Source organism: Electrophorus electricus, chromosome 22 (genome assembly GCF_041902795.1).
Source record: "Electrophorus electricus isolate QZ-2024a chromosome 22, ASM4190279v1, whole genome shotgun sequence".
In the NCBI taxonomy this organism is placed as follows: domain Eukaryota; kingdom Metazoa; phylum Chordata; class Actinopteri; order Gymnotiformes; family Gymnotidae; genus Electrophorus; species Electrophorus electricus.
In genome coordinates, this window is record NC_137518.1 from 11392501 (window position 1) to 11410000 (window position 17500).

The window sequence follows — 17500 nt, forward strand, 5'->3', positions numbered from 1 at the left end:
TGTTAGTTTTTAATTTTACATACTGTTGGAACTGTTGGAAGTGATGCAATTTCTGTAAAGTGATCAAGATTTGATTCATCTGACATTTACGGGACATTACACAGGGGTGTGTTCTGTTGTATACTGTATAGTTTCAGAAATTAACGCTGTTACACTCAATTAACACTCCTCTACACCCCTGAACCCCTCCAGAGTGGTCGCCATATTTCTTCTTCAGAAATAACCCTCTACTCTCTATCCCCACACAATTTGTACATCACCTCATCCTAAAACCTTTCTTATCTTGATTTTCTTAGTTTATTTATATTAATTAGTATAAAAAAATCATCCTAGTGATGATATATCGTAGTAGCGATGTAACCTGCTTGGCCATTGATGGTCTACTGGCGCCATCTAGAGGTTAATATTATACCGCAACAGGTGGAGCACATTTTTCATGTTTCAGTCATAGTGTTAGTCTATACTCCAGTTTTAATTCATATGTATGCTTTTTGTGTTGTGTCATGTTAGTGGGGGAGAGTATGTTGCATTAACAGAAGAGACAGAATTACTAGAATACTAGAGCTCCTCACTGCTAACCTGGCAAGATCCCTAGTGCAGGATTTAGTACTGATTAATGATAAAAACACATGGATGGAGGCACTCTGACAGAGCCCTCCCCCAGCCGAGGGGTTGGCTCATATCTTGAGGCCTGTGCTTTTATCTGTGCTCCGATTGGCCAGTACTTGGCCATGTTTCCACTGTGTTCCTCTGAGCTCCAGACAACTTGCAGAAACTTGCCTCCCTCCTATCACCATGCCGACCGATGCCACACGCTGTCTCCCAGCAACCCTACGCCACAGCAGACATTCCCTGCATGGAGAGCAAAAGCCCTCTTACTGCCACCAGAGGGCGCCCTCCCGAGGACGTGATGTTTTAGTCTGGCATGCTTTTCCCTGATCATTTAAGACACAGGAACCTTGCCCCTAACTAGAGCAGAATGTTCCAGACCTTTTTTTAGACAAATTCATGAGTCTTATTCCCATGTACAATGTAAAATGTATATATTACAGTCCTGGTGTTTACTGAAGAGAACTGAACTTCATAAAAACAGACTTACAGTCTTACAGTCAAACGCCTCATGAGTTCCTCCATCCAGATACTGCAGAGACCCTGAACGCCACTCAACCGCAACTGAAAGGACCCATAATCCACCTGTATTTGCAGGACCCACAACATATCTGCTAAGTGTTCATGCGCCCTGTACCAGCAGGGGGCAGCAGACACCCATTTGTAAAACATCTTTTGTTCTGTCAGTCAGTGGCATTACACTGCTTTGAGAAGTCTAGCAAGTGCATGTCCTGTCAGATATGATAAACGTGTTCAAATAGGTTTGTGTGACGCGTAAGTCACCCTGTTAATATATAGTATCAGCACGTGTGCGTAATGTAGTTGTATATCCCGCCAAAGGCTCGCTCTGTGTCTGCAGATACCTCTGGACCATCGGCAAAAATGTGTGGAAGCGATGGAAGAAGAGATTCTTTGTTTTAGTGCAGGTACGTGCGTGTGCGTGTGTGTGTGCGTGCGTGCGTGTGTGTGTGTGTGTGTGTGTGTGTGTGTGTGTCCTTCATGTCCTTCCTGCTGGGGCGCCTCTATGTTCATGCTGATGTAAACAAGTGCGCCCCTTTAAGCGTTCCCCCTGGAGGTGCGCTCCTTTAAGCGTTCCCCCTGGTGGTGCGCCCCTTTAAGAGTTCCTTTATATTTATATTTATATTTATATTTATATTTATATTTATATTTATTCTGTGTATGTACGTATGTGCGTGTGTTTGTGTGTGTGTCTGTGTATGTGGGGGGGGGGGGGGGGGGGGGGGGGGGGGGTATACTGGGTTGCCTCATGGAGTGGCATGTCCGAGAGCTACGAGTTGACATGCGGTTTTGAGAGATCAGTGGACCTAACAATCACACACACACAAACACACACACATGCGCGCACACACACCCTTCTGTGTGCTCCAGGCCCCACATGCTCAGTAAATGACACACTACAATAGACTACCACTGCTTGTGTGTGTGTGTGTGTGTGTGTGTGTGTGTGTGTGTGTGTGTGTGTGAGAGAGAGAGAGAGAGAGAGAGAGAGCGAGAGAGAGAGAGAGAGAGAGAGAGAGAGAGAGAGAGAGAGAGAGAGAGAGAGAGTAAAAGCTTTCCAAGATGCCCATTTGTGTTTCTGAACGTTGTTGTGCGTGTACATGAGAGAGTGTGCCAGAGTTGGTCTAGTCTTTGTGGGGGAGTGCTGGTTTAGTTTTGTTTTGTTTCTCACATTTCTATTTGTTTATTTTCCTCCTCTCTTTTATCATGTCTTCTGGTTTTGTCATGAGGAGTCTTGTGTAAGTGTCCTGACAGATGGGTGGCGCTCCATCTGTCGCTGGTCTCCTCCACACATTTGAATATTTCATCCTCATACACTGACATGCATGCTAGTCGTCTGAACACTGCACACACATCATTATACATTTAGCAAATGCTGTTCCTTTACTGTTTTGGTGTGTTGTGTAAAGAAACAGTGCATTCTGCCAGGTTAGGGTTAGGGGTTAGGGTTAGGGGTTATGGTTAGAGGCTACAGTTAGGGGTTAGGGTTATGGTTAGGGTTCAGAGTTAGGGTTAGAGGTTAGAGTTAGGGTTAGAGGTTAGAGTTAGGGTTAGGGTTATTGTTAGGGTTAAGGTTAAGGGTTAGAGTTAGGGGCTATGGTAAGGGTTGGGGGTTAGAGTTGGGGGTTAGGGTTAGGGTTTAGCATTAGGGTTATGGTTAGGGTTAAGGTTAGGGTTAGAGTTAGGGTTTGGGGTTAGAGTTAGGGTTAGGAGTTAGAGTTAGGGGTTAGAGTTAGGGGTTAGAGTTAGGGGTTAGGGTTTAGCGTTATGGTTGGGGTTAAGGTTATGGTTAGGGTTAAGGTTAGGGGTTAGAGTTAGGGGTTAGAGCTAGGGGTTAGGGTTAGAGTTAGGGGTTAGGGGTTAGGGTTAGGGTTAGGGTTACGGTTATGTTCTCATTTCAGTTTGTCATTTATTTCAGATCTCCAGGCTGCATGCCAAAGCTGGTGTTAGGGTTAGGGGTTAGGGCTTAGGGTTAGGGTTAGGGGTTAGGTTTAGGGGTTAGGGTTACGGTTTAGCATTAGGTTTAGGGTTAAGGTTAGGGTTAGGGGTTAAGGTTATGGTTAGGGGTTAGGGTTAAAGGTTACAGTTAAGGGTTAGGGTTTAGGGTTAAGGTAAGGGGTTATAGTTAGGGGTTAGGGTTAGGATTTAGTGTTAGGGTTATGTTAGCAGTTAGAGTCAGGGGTTATGGTTAGGGTTTGGGTTAGGGGTTAGGGTTAGGTGTTAGGGTTAGGGTTTAGTGTTAGGGTTAGCATTATGGTTAGAGGTTAGGGTTAGGGTTAGGGGATAGAGTTAGGGTTAGGGATTAGAGTTAGGGTTAGGGTTTAGTGTTAGGGTTAGCGTTATGGTTAGAGGTTATAGTTAGGGGTTAGGGTTAGGGGTTAGGGTTAGGGTTATGTTCTCATTTCATGTCATTTATTTCAGATCTCCAGGCTGCATGCCGATGCTGGTGTGCTCCTGCCTCCTGATTCAGACCTTCCTAGTCTAGGGCCAGTTGTTCATAAGTGCTTCATTACCGTCATGTAGATGGGTCTGTCTGAGCTGTACTCCAGTACACACCAAGACCCCAGCAGCACTTTGGAAGTAAATATTTGCGACGTAAAGTGAAGTCTGATCACTTCTGAAGTGTGATTACGCTGTGGTCTGGCAGCAGTTCTGTCTCCCACTCCTGCTGCTCGTCCTCTGTCTTTGTCTTCTGCTCTCCTCTCCAGGCTTACGCCCACTTAACCCTCCGGATATGGAAATGTCCGGCGGCATGCCGGGGGACCAAACCGGCCACCTGCAGACAGCTAACATGGCTAACAATGCGCCATCGATCGCTGCTACCTTTCTGTCACATTAACTTTGTCTTGCTCTTTTTCTCTCTCTCTCTCTCTCTCTCTCTCTCTCTCTCTCTCTCTCTCTCTCTCTCTCTCTCTCACTCACCCTCTCCCTCGCACAGTGCAATTTATGGAGTGCCAACAATAACAAGGTTATTAAAAGAGCAAATGGCATACCGGGCTAATCAGGTGCAGAGCCATTTAAAATCCTTTAACTGTCAGTTTGACAGCGGGTCAGCTGACCCGGTGGCTACGCAGGGCGCCTCCGTCAGCTGAAACCTGCTCTCTGCTTCTGAAAGGTCCAGTCAGGGCTCCGGGGGGTTGATAGGAGTTTGTGCAAGTGCAGCGGCTGGACAGAGTGCCGCGAGGTGGTCTGAGTCTGCCAGCCTTGCCATCGCACACCAGACATTGAACTGACGGTGTCACTCCGAGCAGAGTGAGGAGGAGTGGATAAGGTTTGGGGCACATGGGAGTGTAGTTCTGATGCGAATGGCCCTAATATGACAATGGAGTGATGGTGTGTGTGTGTGTGTGTGTGTGTGTGTGTGTGTGTGTGTGTGTGTGTGTGTGTGTGACACCTAACAGACTGGCTCACATTTACTCTGACAGTGTCATTCCTGCACTCAGTCCCTCATGTTTGATTGGCAGGACTCAGTACATCCCCAGCTCTCACCCCACTGGGTGTGTACACACACACACACACACACACACACACACACACACACACACACACACACACACGTGGGAGCACATACACTTTCAGTCGACATTTAGCGGCATTGCAAATGTTCACTAACTAGGAAGCAGTGTCTTTGTGCGTGTGTGTGTGTGTGTGTATGTGTGTATGAGCGTGTGCGTGTGTAACGTGTGTATGTGTGTGTGTGCATGTGCGTTCGTGTGTGTGTCTGCATGTGTGTGTTCGAGTGTGTGTGTGAGCGTGTGTGTGTGTGTATTAAGATCTTTTTGTTTCTGGCTTCAGGTGAGTCAATACACCTTTGCCATGTGCAGCTACAGAGAGAAGAAGGCGGAGCCTCTGGAGCTGCTCCAGTTGGACGGGTACACTGTGGATTACACGGACCCTCAGCCAGGTGCAGTTAACCAATCACATCTTACCACTAGCAGACCTTTCCAGGCTGCATTTCCCTGAATAAAACAGGCAACACTAAATGTAAAATATGACTGTTTAGCATTATGGCCATTTTGGTTCGAGGATATTGTTCTTCCTCTGTGACGTCATGTATAGTGGTGAGTCGACACGTGTAAGTGTGTAGCCCGTGTGTTTCGGTGGGGAGAAAGAAAGAACACACTGGCCGAAAGTGGCACCATTTTAGTGACCCAGTGTAGAGTCTGCCTGGTCAGTCCCCACACTGCTGCTCACACACTGAGCGTCTCCAGTCATTAGTCTCAAACAAACACAGGTAATTGGCTCGTTAAGCTTCGTTAGCTCTAAATGAAACCCAACGACTCTTTGTACATGAAGTTAAGCTTCGTCTACCCTGATGTGGTTGGAATGAAATCGTTCTGAAACAATAAAAAAGGGATTATGTGACTTCGAGAAGTGAAAAGAGAAACGTGGATATAATTTAGATTTTCTCACTAAACGTTTTCTCACTGTGCCTTTTCACACTAAGTAAGATCCTAATTAATGATAGGAAATACAATTATAGAATTTATGTACTGATTTAGTTCTATTTTGTGTTTGGTTTTGTCATATTAAATGTTATGTGGTGTTCTTTTCCTGTGTTTGTTTTTTGTTGGTTTCTGAGAGGCCTGTTTGTTGGCACAGGTTTAGATGGGGGTAGGGCGTTCTTTAACGCCGTTAAGGAAGGAGACACTGTGATCTTTGCCAGCGGCGATGAGCAGGACCGTATATTGTGGGTTCAGGCCATGTACCGAGCCACAGGTCAAACCCACAAACCTGTGCCCCCCACCCAGGTCCACAAACTCAACGCCAGAGGTGGGGGCACAGCACCACAGCTCGACGCCCCCATCTCCCAGTTCTGTGAGTACAGTTTAAACACACACACACACACACACACACACACACACACAAACTCAGACGTGGTGTCGGGCTGAAGCCTGGCCCTGCTTTGCCTCTGTTCATGACGTTTCGGTTTGCTTCTTACCCTGCCCTTTCTAAGATGGACTGGAGGCAGTAAGTGCATCCCCACGAACAGCCGACGCTCTGATAAATAAACCCGCCCACCTTATCTGACCTGGCAACACCCCACCACACCCCCTCACCGCGGTGGTCTCATCTGACTCCTTTAGCTAGAGATGATCAAATCTGGTCCTTAGTAATTGCGTGGAAATCACTTTTATTTGCATATTGCATCATGTGATGAATATTTCATGATATTGATATGGATGGATGGATGGATGGATGGATGGATGGATGGATGCATTTTCTTGTGCACTGTCAATTGTTTCTTACATAACAATACCCAGCAGGGCCTAACAGTCTAGCCAGGGCGTCACCTAACAGAGAGCTGTGTCGAACCATACGGAGACAAACCGCTGTTGAAGGAAACGATGATTTAATTACAGTGATTTTCTCCAGCCAATGCAGTTGTTGATTTATTGCTCTAAATGAATTAATTGAAACGCCTGCTATGACAGAAGCTCTGGTGTGCTCAGCACCTCCCAGCAGCTGGTAATTACCGGCTTAAGAGTGACACCCCATGAATTAAACAGTGTGTTTACAGACGGATTATTTCTGGAAGCCATCAGTGGAATGTTACCAAATAACTACTTACTAGTTCACACTATCTTTCTTTCTTCTGCATAAAATAAAGCTATCCATTTTTCTTTAAAGGGAATTTGAAAAAGATTAAGGCAAGTACAATTGTTTAACAGTCTAAACACAGTATGTGTAGTCCAGCTGTGTTAGACGCCATAGACGCAGAGTCTACCAGGAGTCTTCACATCCATGGGTTTCTCATCATACTTGGGTTTATCCACAATTAATTCCGTCAAAATTATCGCATGTGAAAAGTGCTTTTAAAAATGACCAAAAGGAGGATCCACCAGTCCCTGTTCGTCCCAGTCTGGCATGACTGACTCACGGTATTGCTGGCCGCTGTCTATAGCACAAGCGCTCCTCTCTGCTCATATCAAACAGACATGCGAGCTCCTCTTGAGACAAACGTGAGAAACACATCACCCTTTGGACTTTTGGCTCGGTGATCCTGAACCTTCATGTGCCTCTGTGCATCTGATTTCAGATCTGAAACAGTAGGAGGCTTTTACCTTCAAACATTACGAAGCCACTGTCTCAGTGCTGGTCAGTGACGTGTCTCAGTGCTGGTCAGTGACGTGTGTCAGTGTTGGTCAGGGACGTGTGTCACTGCTGGTCAGTGACGTGTCTCAGTGCTGGTCAGTACTGGTCAGTGACGTGTCTCAGTGATGATCAGTGATGTATGTCGGTACTGGTCAGTGCTGGTCAGTGATGTGTGTCAGTGCTGGTCAGTGTCATGTCTCAGTGCTGATCAGTGATGTGTGTCAGTACTGGTCCGTGCTGGTCAGTGATGTGTGTCAGTACTGATCAATGATGTGTGTCGGTACTGGTCAGTGCTGGTCAGTGATGTGTGTCGGTACTGGTCAGTGCTGGTCAGTGATGTGTGTCGGTACTGGTCAGTGATGTGTGTCGGTACTGGTCAGTGCTGGTCAGTGATGTGTGTCTGTACTGGTCAGTGCTGGTCAGTGATGTGTGTCGGTACTGGTCAGTGCTGGTCAGTGATGTGTGTCAGTGCTGATCCGTGATGTGTGTCGGTACTGGTCAGTGCTGGTCAGTGATGTGTGTCGGTGTCCCTTGCTCCGTCAGACCAGGGCTTCTGTAAAGATGCTATGAAAAAGTTCACAAAGTTCACAAATAAACCAGACTTTAGTTGTTAAACCAGACCAAGTTGTTAGTACTTATTCAAAGCTTGACTGTTTCAAAGTGAACCAACATGCCAAAGAAACAAACATCATCATGAAGAAAAAACACATTATACTGCACCCATACCCGGAGTCTGTGTCTGGACTGTGTCTGTGTGGTCTAGTAGCGTTTGGTTATGTCTGAGTTATGTCTGGTACTTCAGTGGTATTGAATGTGCACTCCTGCATATGTGAAAACGTAACATCAGACTCGAACATAACATCAGACTCGAACATAACATCAGACTCGAACATAACATCTGACATACCTCGACAAATGAGGGACTTCAGAGTCAGGCTGCTGACCTGCTGTCCTGCTCTGAGTCCATTCCAAACACACCAGCGTGTAGCATGTGCTTCCGTGTGATAGTATATGACCCTAATGCAGGGATGACGTCAGACCCGTAGCCCTTAAAGCCCAGTGAGCTACGCGTGTTCTGCACTGGTCCAGTCTGTGTCTGAAACACCGCGTTAGAATAGAAATGGGCCCCCCGGGGACGAGACGGTGGGATTAAGTTAGCAGCCGCCCTCTTCAGGCGGGCCCCCTGACCGGGCAGGCCAGAGAAAAAGTGCTGCTGGATTTGTGTAGAGCCCTTAATGGACAATAGCTGTGTAGCTAGGGGGGAGGGATCAGGAGCAGGGGGCGGGGCCTGAGCCGGCCCTCTCCCCGTCTGCTGCACAGTGGCACGAGGTTGCTGTAATTAGCCTGACCGGGGGGGGGTCCAGCGCCCACAGCCAGCCTGCAGAGTGGAAATGGAAGAGCCTGGAGGAATGAGCAGACCGGCCGACCCGCGTCAGGGTTATTAACCCAGAACAGAGCGTGCGCAGTCCACACGAATCCATATAGTCGACAGCAGCAAAACATCACTGCAATTTAAGGAACAGATCATAAGGGAAAATATGAATATTGCATAGGTAATTTAAACACATGCTTAATTAAATGGTAATTATGTTGATGAACACAACAATAGTCTGAATGAATGATGTCTGAGATATCAGCAGCCTCCCTGAACTAAATACAAGATGGACCTTTCTCAGGTTAAGGCCTCTGTGTGTTCTCACTAAGCTTTTACCTCTCTCCACACACACACACACACACACACACACACACACACACACACACACACGTGCACACACACACACACACAGATGCAGACCGCGCGCAAAAACACGGGATGGATGAGTTCATCTCAGCTAACCCCTGCAACTTCGACCATGCTTCACTGTTTGAACTGGTGCAACGACTCACGCTGGACCACAGACTAAACGACTCCTACTCCTGCCTGGTACGGACACGCACGCGCACACACACACATACACACACACGCACACACACACGCACGCACACACACAGAGACAGACAGATCCACTCCCTGTTCCAGGACTTCTCTACAACACAACATGAACAGCAGGGTAACCCGTGCATTCACAGCTCACATTCTTGTTCATTTTGTGAAATTTAGCACACTTGTTTTTTCCACCTTTCCTAGAGAAGCCAGCAGTCTAACGCTGCAGCCCTCCCTATTTTGCCTTCCTGTGCAGGGTTGGTTTAGTCCGGGCCAGGTGTTTGTGCTGGACGAGTACTGCGCTAGGAATGGCGTGCGGGGGTGTCACAGGCACTTGTGCTACCTGTGCGACCTGTTGGAGAGAGCCGAGAATGGAGCCATGATCGACCCCACGCTGCTCCACTACAGTTTCGCCTTCTGCGCTTCACACGTGCACGGCAACAGGTAAACACCCCCTACCTCTCTCTCTCTCTCTCTCCTTCTGTCTTTTTCTCTCTCCCTCTCTCCTTCTTCCCCTCTCTTTCTGCCTCTCCGTTTCTCTCTCTCTCTCTCTCTCTCTCTCTCTCACCTTACTCTCCAACAGTACCAACGCGTTCTCTCTCTCCCGAGCGTCTCATCTCTCTCATTAGAGAGCAGCTGTGTAGATTTTCACTCAGACACTCCTAACTCTGCCTTCTCTGGTCTCTCTTCTCTCAGTACTGTACTCTGTAAGGCAGGGAGAGGTAGAGACCGTTAAGGTCCCAGTGGACCGCAGGACGTGTGTAGGCCAGGCTGTAGGTCTTGCAGGGCTTCCTCCATGGTCTCTGTACCAACCCTGTCCCCTCCGTGGACGTTAGCCCTACTTCTCTGACATCCTGGCTTTCTCCACACACTGCTCAATGTCATTTCGGTTGTAGCCAGCTGTTACGCTGTTGATGTTCCTTTGGTTTAGAATGCCTCACGTTTTTCTCCTTTGTTTCTCACGTGAACTCTTAGTGTTACAACCCTCGTGAACGTTTGCCTGTGTACACCCATGCTTGTGTGTGTGTGTGTGTGAGTGTGCTATACATTTATTACATTTACATTTATGGCATTTAGCAGACGCTCTTATGCAGAGCGACTTACAAAAGTGCTTTGTCATTTACTCATAGAATGCATCCTAGTGCAGTACAGTAGGTCCAAAATACCAATAAACTAGAATACTGTAGAATACAGGGATGAATACTGATACCTAGAAGTACAAAATACATAAGGTCTACCTTAAACAAAGATAAGTGCAATAAACAATAAGTACTAGAGTTTGTTAAACAACATAAACAATACCCTACAATCGGTATTAATGTAGTCAGTCAATATGGGAGCAGGGTCAGTTGTCCTTTAAATATTCTGCAAATAGATGGGTCTTCAGTCTGCGTTTGAAGACTGCAAGGGACTCTGCTGTCCTGACAGCAAGCGGGAGTTCATTCCACCATCTTGGAGCCAGGACAGAAAATATTCTCGATGCTTGTCGTCCATGAGACCTGAAGCAAGGTATTTCAAGCCGAGCCGTACTTGAGGTTCAAAGTACTCGAGGTACGGATCGGGCTTTGACCACTGACCTCATGTATGAAGGGGCTGGTCCATTTTTGGCTTTGTAGGCAAGCATCAAGGTTATAAATCTGATGCGTGCAGCTACAGGGAGCCAATGAAGGGAGCACAGCAGTGGAGTAACGTGTGAATTTCCGAAGATTGAAGACCAGTTGTGTTGCTGCATTCTGGACAAGTTGTAGAGGTTTGATGGCTCTTAGAGGAAGACCAGCAAGTAGCGAGTTGCAGTAGTCTAGCTTTAAGATCACAAGAGACTGCACAAGCACCTGGGTAGCTTCCTGTGAGAGAAAGGGTTGAATCCTTCATATGTTACAAAGCAGAAATCTGCAAGACCAGGTTAGATTAGAAACATTAGTTGAGAACCTCAGCTGGTTGTCCAAAGTTACACCCAGGCTACGGGCAGCTTCAGATGGTGATACCAGGGAGTTCTCGGTGCCCGATTTTACTGGGGTTGAGCTTAAAGTGGCGGGCTGTCATACATGACGCGATGTCAGTCAAGCATGCCGAGATACATCTGGAGACCTGCATGTCAGAGGGTGTAAGAGAAAGAAATAATTGAGTGTCATTTGCATAGCAGTGGTAGGAGAAACCATGAGAAGATGGTGATATATCACCAAGAGAACGAGTATACAAAGAGAAGAGAAGGGGGCCCAATACTGAGCCTTGTGGAACACTAGTGGAGAGTCTACATGGTTTGGATGTGGATCCTCTCCATGTGACCTGATACAACTGTCCATCCAGATAGGACTGAAACCATCTCCAAGCAGAGCCAGTCACACCAAGCCTGGAGAGAACAGAGAGAAGAATGTTGTGGTTCACTGTGTCAAAGGCTGCTGAAAGGTCTAGAAGAATCAAAACAGATGACTGTTTGGCAGCTTTAGCGGCATGAAGTTTCTCAGTCACCGCTACGAGGGCCGTTTCTGTAGAATGTGCCGGTTTGTAGCCAGACTGATTGGGTTCATGCAGCTGGTTCTGGGTGAGAAATATGGACAATTGATTATAAACTGCTCGTTCAAGGGCTTTTGAGAAGAAAGAGAGAAGTGATACTGGTCTGTAGTTGGTAATGCTGGAGCTGTCAAGTGTGGCCTTCTTGAGGATTGGTACCACCCTGTAGTAGGAACATATCCAGAAGATAAGGAGTTGTTGATGACAGAGATGAAAGGAAGCAGATCTCTTGCGATTGTCTGGAACAGAGCAGAAAGAATCAGATCCAGCGGACATGTAGTCGGATTGCTGGAAGTCAGGAGTTGAAGAATTTCATCTGTGGAGAGAGGAGAAAAAGAAGTTGGAGAGATGGATGTTGGGGAATGCATGTTGGTTGGAGGAGTGGGAACAGAGGAAAAGGACTGGTGGATTGCTGCAACCTTCTCCTCAGAGAGGTTGGTGAAAATCTCCGGAGTAAGAGATGAGGAAGGAGGGGGAGGGGGAGGATTAAGGAGAGAAGAAAAAATCGTGAAGAGCTTGCGTGGATCAGATGATGATAAATCGAATTTCTTTCTGTAGTAGGATGACTTTGCAGATGTTACTTCCAGTGAGAACTTGGAAAGGAGAGACTTGTATGAGCTGAGGTCTGAATCTACCCGAGATATCCTCCACCGCCTCTCTGTAGTCCTCTCCTGTGGCAGCGAAGTGTTTCTGTTAGCCAGGGGGCAGGTGGGGAGGACTTAGCGGGTCTAGAGGAGAGAGGGCACAGAAGACTCACTGATGAGGAGAGTGTAGAAATGAAAGTATTTGTAACTGTATTCAAAGAGAGAGGATGGAGAGTCAGGGTGAGGAAGGGTGGACAAAATAGTAGAAGGGAAGAGGGAGTTATGGAGTGCAGATTGCGACGGAGGAAGGAGGAACATGTTGGGGAGGACTGGATGGAAAGAGAAGGAAGGGAGAGAGAGAAGGATAGAAAGTGATGGTCCGAGAGGTGGAGGGGGGCGACTGCGATGTCCGATGTTGTGGTGGTGCGGGTGAAGATCAGGTCCAGAACATTGCCCGCTTTGTGAGTCAGAGGAGAGTGGTTGAGGGTGAGGTCAAATGCTGTCAACTGTGGAAGGATGCAGGAGGAATGCAGCTTGTCTGATGGAAGGTTGAAGTCTCCAAGGAGAATGAGTGGATTTCCTTCAATGGGGAATTGACTCAGGAGGATGTCGAGCTCATCAATGAAGTGATCTAGGGAACCTGGAGGGCGGTAGATGACAATGATAAGAAGTTTGGTGGGGAAAAACACTGTCATGGCATGAAATTCAAAAGAGTGAAACGCCACTCTCGGGACATTAGTAAACCTGTGCCACCACCCCTGCCAAGACGCCTCGGAGAATGTGTGAATGAAAAGACAGAGGACAGGGAAGCCGGAGTCGCCGCGTTCTCAGGGGTGATCCATGTTTCTGTTAGAGCCAGGTATCTGTTATAGCAGCTATTCAGCTACAGTCTGTGTCCTGTTATGATCAGCTCAGATATGCAGACACGTGTAGCACTTAGTCAGAGAGAGATACATAGAGAGAGAGAGAGAGCGAGCGTGATGGGTGGCTCTCTAACAATCTGTTATCCTGACAGTCCTGACTTCAAGGCACAGAGGGAGACCACCCCTCTACCCTTCTACCCTTCTACCCCCTTACCCCCTCTACCCCTCTACCCTTCTACCCCTCTACCCCCTTACCCCCTCTACCCCTCTACCCCCTTTCCCCCTCTACCCCTCTACCCCCCATCCACTTACCCCCTCCAGCTCCCTCCCTCTACCCCCTTCCTCTACCCCGCTACCCCCTCCCTCTACCCTTCTACCCCTCTACCCCCTTTCCCCCTCTACCCCTCTACCCCCCCATCCCCTTACCCCCTTCAGCCCCCTCCCTCTACCCCCTTCCTCTACCCCGCTACCCCCTCCCTCTACCCTTCTACCCCTCTACCCCCTTACCCCCTCTACCCCTCTACCCCCCATCCACTTACCCCCTTCAGCCCCCTCCCTCTACCCCCTTCCTCTACCCCGCTACCCCCCTCCTGACTATCTACCTCCTGACTATCAATACGCGCGCACACACACACACACACACACACACTCTACTGGTGGACTATCAATAAACAGACACACGCTCTGCTGGTAGCATATGATACTATTGCCTCATTACAATACTTGGATTAGCATAATTGATAACAGCTAGTGTTAAGTGGGGTGTGATTTGCATTTTCTTGTGAATATTCCTGATGCTGTTATGACATGATAATGGCAGCAGCGCCTGATCACAACCAGAATGCGCCTGACGGAGGAGGAGACTCATTAGTGTGGAATGTATTAATGATTTATTATATCAGAGCAAACGGAATTGAAGAAATGTTATATGTAGTCCTTATTGTGCACATCATTGTCACACACATTCACACGTGGACACAATGGGATGTGAGTCATGTTACAGGCAGCTGTCACAGACCTTGGAGGTCATTCCTCAAGAGCGCAGGGGTCTTGGCTGCCACACCATACAGGGTGTGTGTGTGTGTGTGTGTGTGTGTGCGTGTTGGGCAGAGGTGGGGCAGGGTTACTCCTCCAATTCCAGACACCTTGGAGTACCTGTGTCTCCATGTACGTGTTTGTGACTTGTTTGACCTTACCCTTCAAGTTAGCAGGTTTTTCTCTGTGTGTGTGCGTGTGCGTCTGCGTGTGCGCGTGTGTGTGCGTGTGTGTGTGTGTGTGTGTGCGTGCGTGCATAGGCCTGATGGGATTGGCACTGTCACGGTGGAAGAACGTGAGCGCTTTGAGGAGATTAAAGAGAGACTAAGAGTCCTGCTGGAGAACCAGATTACACATTTCAGGTATAGATTCATTATATAATACGTGTGTGTGTGTGTGTGTGTGTGTGTGTGTGTGTGTGTGTGTGTGTGTGTGTGTGTATGTGTGTACACATATATATCTGAAGAAGATTCTAGCTGAGTAACTGCAGTGTACTATAGTAAGATGTGGAGATTTCCAGTGCTGTTACAGACAGAGGTTCTTCATCAGCAAAGCGCTTCTGCTTCGTCTTCATACTAATTCAGAATATTATGACCACCTACCTAATAGTGGCAGTAACCAACCTTGGCTCAGAGGACACTAATGAGACTGAGGTAGGTGATGGGAACTCTCTGGACACACTCGCGCCCACCCTCGTGTGGTGGGGTGGGCTGTTATCCTGTCGATAGCTACCATCAGAGAAACATGTACCGGTGCACGTAATCTGCTGGGGTTGTCAGGTACTCATAGGGAAACAGGAAAACATCCCCCAGACATGTACACTGTCACCACCACCTTGTGTGTGGCAGCGGTTCTCATGCGTTTGGCAGTATACTCCACCGACTGTCCACTTATTGGAGCACTAACTTGGATTCATCTGAGAAGGCAACGTTTCTCCAACTCTCCAGTGTCCAATTACGGACTCCTGTGCCAAGCAGAGGCGAAGCTGGTGAGGAATCTTGGTGACATTAGAGCCTGAACCATGTGTCTGCTTCACAGGCCCAGACGTGTGAATGAATGAAGTTAGATTATTACAATTAACACACAAGGTTGTTACATCCAGACACACACCACTGAGAAACAGCAGCCAACTGTGCGCAGTGTACACTCAACTGGAAACCTCAACCCCCCTAACACATACACACACACACACCTATTCACACGCACAAACACACACACCCATATACACATAGAGGACAACACCCAGGACAGTTCACCGTCCACCAGTGGGAAAGGGGACAACACCCAGATCACTAGACCCAGATCACCGTCCACCAATGGACCACACACACACACACACACACACACACACACACACACACACACACACACACCCTTGGAAAACTTTATTAAACACACACACACACACACACACACACACCAGCAGACCTCACATGTAATGTGTTAACTACTAAGCCACTGTGTTGCCCAAACGTAATTGTTCTCTCAGTGGTGATCTCTGATGTAACAGTGTTCTCTCAGTGGTGATCTCTGATGTAACAGTGTTCTCTCAGTGGTGATCTCTGATGTAACAGTGTTCTCTCAGTGGTGATCTCTGATGTAACAGTGTTCTCTCAGTGGTGATCTCTGATGTAACAGTGTTCTGTCAGTGGTCATGTGGCATTTGTGACATGGTGACAATGGGTGGTCACAATATTCTTATATGGGTGTGTGTGTGTGTGTGTGTATATATGGGTGTGTGTATATATGTGTGTGTGTGTGTGTGTGTGTGTGTGTGTGTATATATATATTAGAGATGTGACTATATCAGTGTACTAATGTCACACCTTATGCCAACACCAGACTGTGCTGGTCTGAAGCACCTTCTCACTGTCTCCAGGTACTGTTTTCCATTTGGGCGTCCAGAAGGGTCTCTGAAAGCCACCCTATCCCTGCTGGAGAGGGTGCGTTTGACCAACCCTGCACACCACCTTTGTGACCTGAACTGCACTATACCATACTACCTTCGAAATAAGACCCTTGAACTATCAAACTGCATCCGGTGCGATCAGGTCTACTCTGATGATCCTGAAATTGTTCATGAAACCCCATTAATGACATTTATTTTTAGAACTTTGGCAAAATGTGGATAAGCTCAAAGATGAAGAGGTTTCTGTCCATGCCGGCAGGTTCTGATGAAGGACGTGGTGACACCTGTGCTGCAGGACGAGGTGAAGGCCTTGATCCGGAAGTGTCTGGAGCAGGCAGCTCTGATCAACTACCAGCGTCTGTCCGAGTACGCCAAAGTGGAAGGTACAGCACACCAGCCTCCATGTGTGCAGACAGGTGGAAACATCAGTGTGACAGATACTCGTGGTGATTGGCAGCAGATGTTGTGATCTAATGCAGCTGTAGTGTATGGGTTACTAGGGGGATTATCAAAGCTGTGTTGTTATAATAATAATAATAATAATAATAATAATAATAATAATAATAATAATAATAATAATTAGTGGAGCACTGGCGGTATTACAAATGCAGACAGTAAACTTCAAAAGGCTCAATGTAAATATGATAATCCAATAATGTAAATATGATAATACAACAATGTAAATATGATAAAATAATGTATATATGATAATACAATAATGTAACTGATAATACAATAATGTATAGATGATAATACAATAATATAAATATGATAATACAACAATGTAGATATGATAATACAACAATGTAAATATGATAAAAAATGTATATATGATAATACAATAATGTAAATATTATAATACAGTAATGTCTAGATGATAATATAACATTGTAAATATGGTAATAGAATAATGTATAGATGATAATACATTAATGTAAATATGATAATACAACAATGTAGATATGATAATACAATAATAGATGATAATACAACAATGTAAATATGATAAAACAATGTATATATGATAATACAATAATTTAAATATGATAGTACAATAATGTATAGATGATAATACAATAATGTATAGATGATAATACAACAATGTAAATATGGTAATAGAATAATGTATAGATGATAATATAACAATGTAAATATGGTCATACAATAATGTATAGATGATAATACAATAATGTAAATATGATAATACAATAGTGTAAATATAATAATACAGAACTGAGTCCATATAGCAGCTGTGAAGTGTGCATGTGTGCGGTCATGGCCCTGTATACTGACTTCTGTCTGATCATGAGATTTGAGCAGTTAATGTTTCCTGCAGAAATGCCATGTGATGGATAATGTCAAACATCAGCACTTCCTAGACAGAAGACAAGGTCTGTCCAGCTATCCCCATCAAATTTGGATGGAGTTTGAATAATTACGCTCGGAGACG

At 46.4% G+C, this 17500-nt stretch overlaps 1 protein-coding gene and 1 long non-coding RNA gene across 10 annotated transcripts in view; one reads left to right on the forward strand and one right to left on the reverse strand.

Moving 5' to 3' along the window:
- Positions 1-1801, reverse strand: part of LOC118240363 (uncharacterized) — an 11149-nt gene extending 9348 nt beyond the window's left edge. For all 3 annotated transcript variants that reach the window (XR_014119323.1, XR_004775366.2, XR_014119322.1), the window contains exons 1-2: positions 1473-1801; positions 1100-1194 (exon numbers count right to left, since the gene is read on the reverse strand). This is a non-coding gene — a long non-coding RNA (uncharacterized LOC118240363). The remainder of the gene's footprint in view (positions 1-1099; positions 1195-1472) is intronic.
- cadpsa (Ca2+-dependent activator protein for secretion a) overlaps positions 1-17500 on the forward strand; it is a 102969-nt gene that overhangs the window by 45868 nt on the left and 39601 nt on the right. For 6 of the 7 annotated variants that reach the window (XM_081705178.1, XM_081705175.1, XM_035520387.2 and 3 more), the window contains exons 10-17: positions 1469-1535; positions 4924-5032; positions 5731-5946; positions 9012-9148; positions 9405-9592; positions 14402-14503; positions 16021-16084; positions 16310-16433. In XM_081705178.1, the coding sequence (XP_081561304.1) occupies positions 1469-1535; positions 4924-5032; positions 5731-5946; positions 9012-9148; positions 9405-9592; positions 14402-14503; positions 16021-16084; positions 16310-16433 (1007 nt within the window). The remainder of the gene's footprint in view (positions 1-1468; positions 1536-4923; positions 5033-5730; positions 5947-9011; positions 9149-9404; positions 9593-14401; positions 14504-16020; positions 16085-16309; positions 16434-17500) is intronic. The other variant, XM_081705177.1, reaches the window with a different exon arrangement.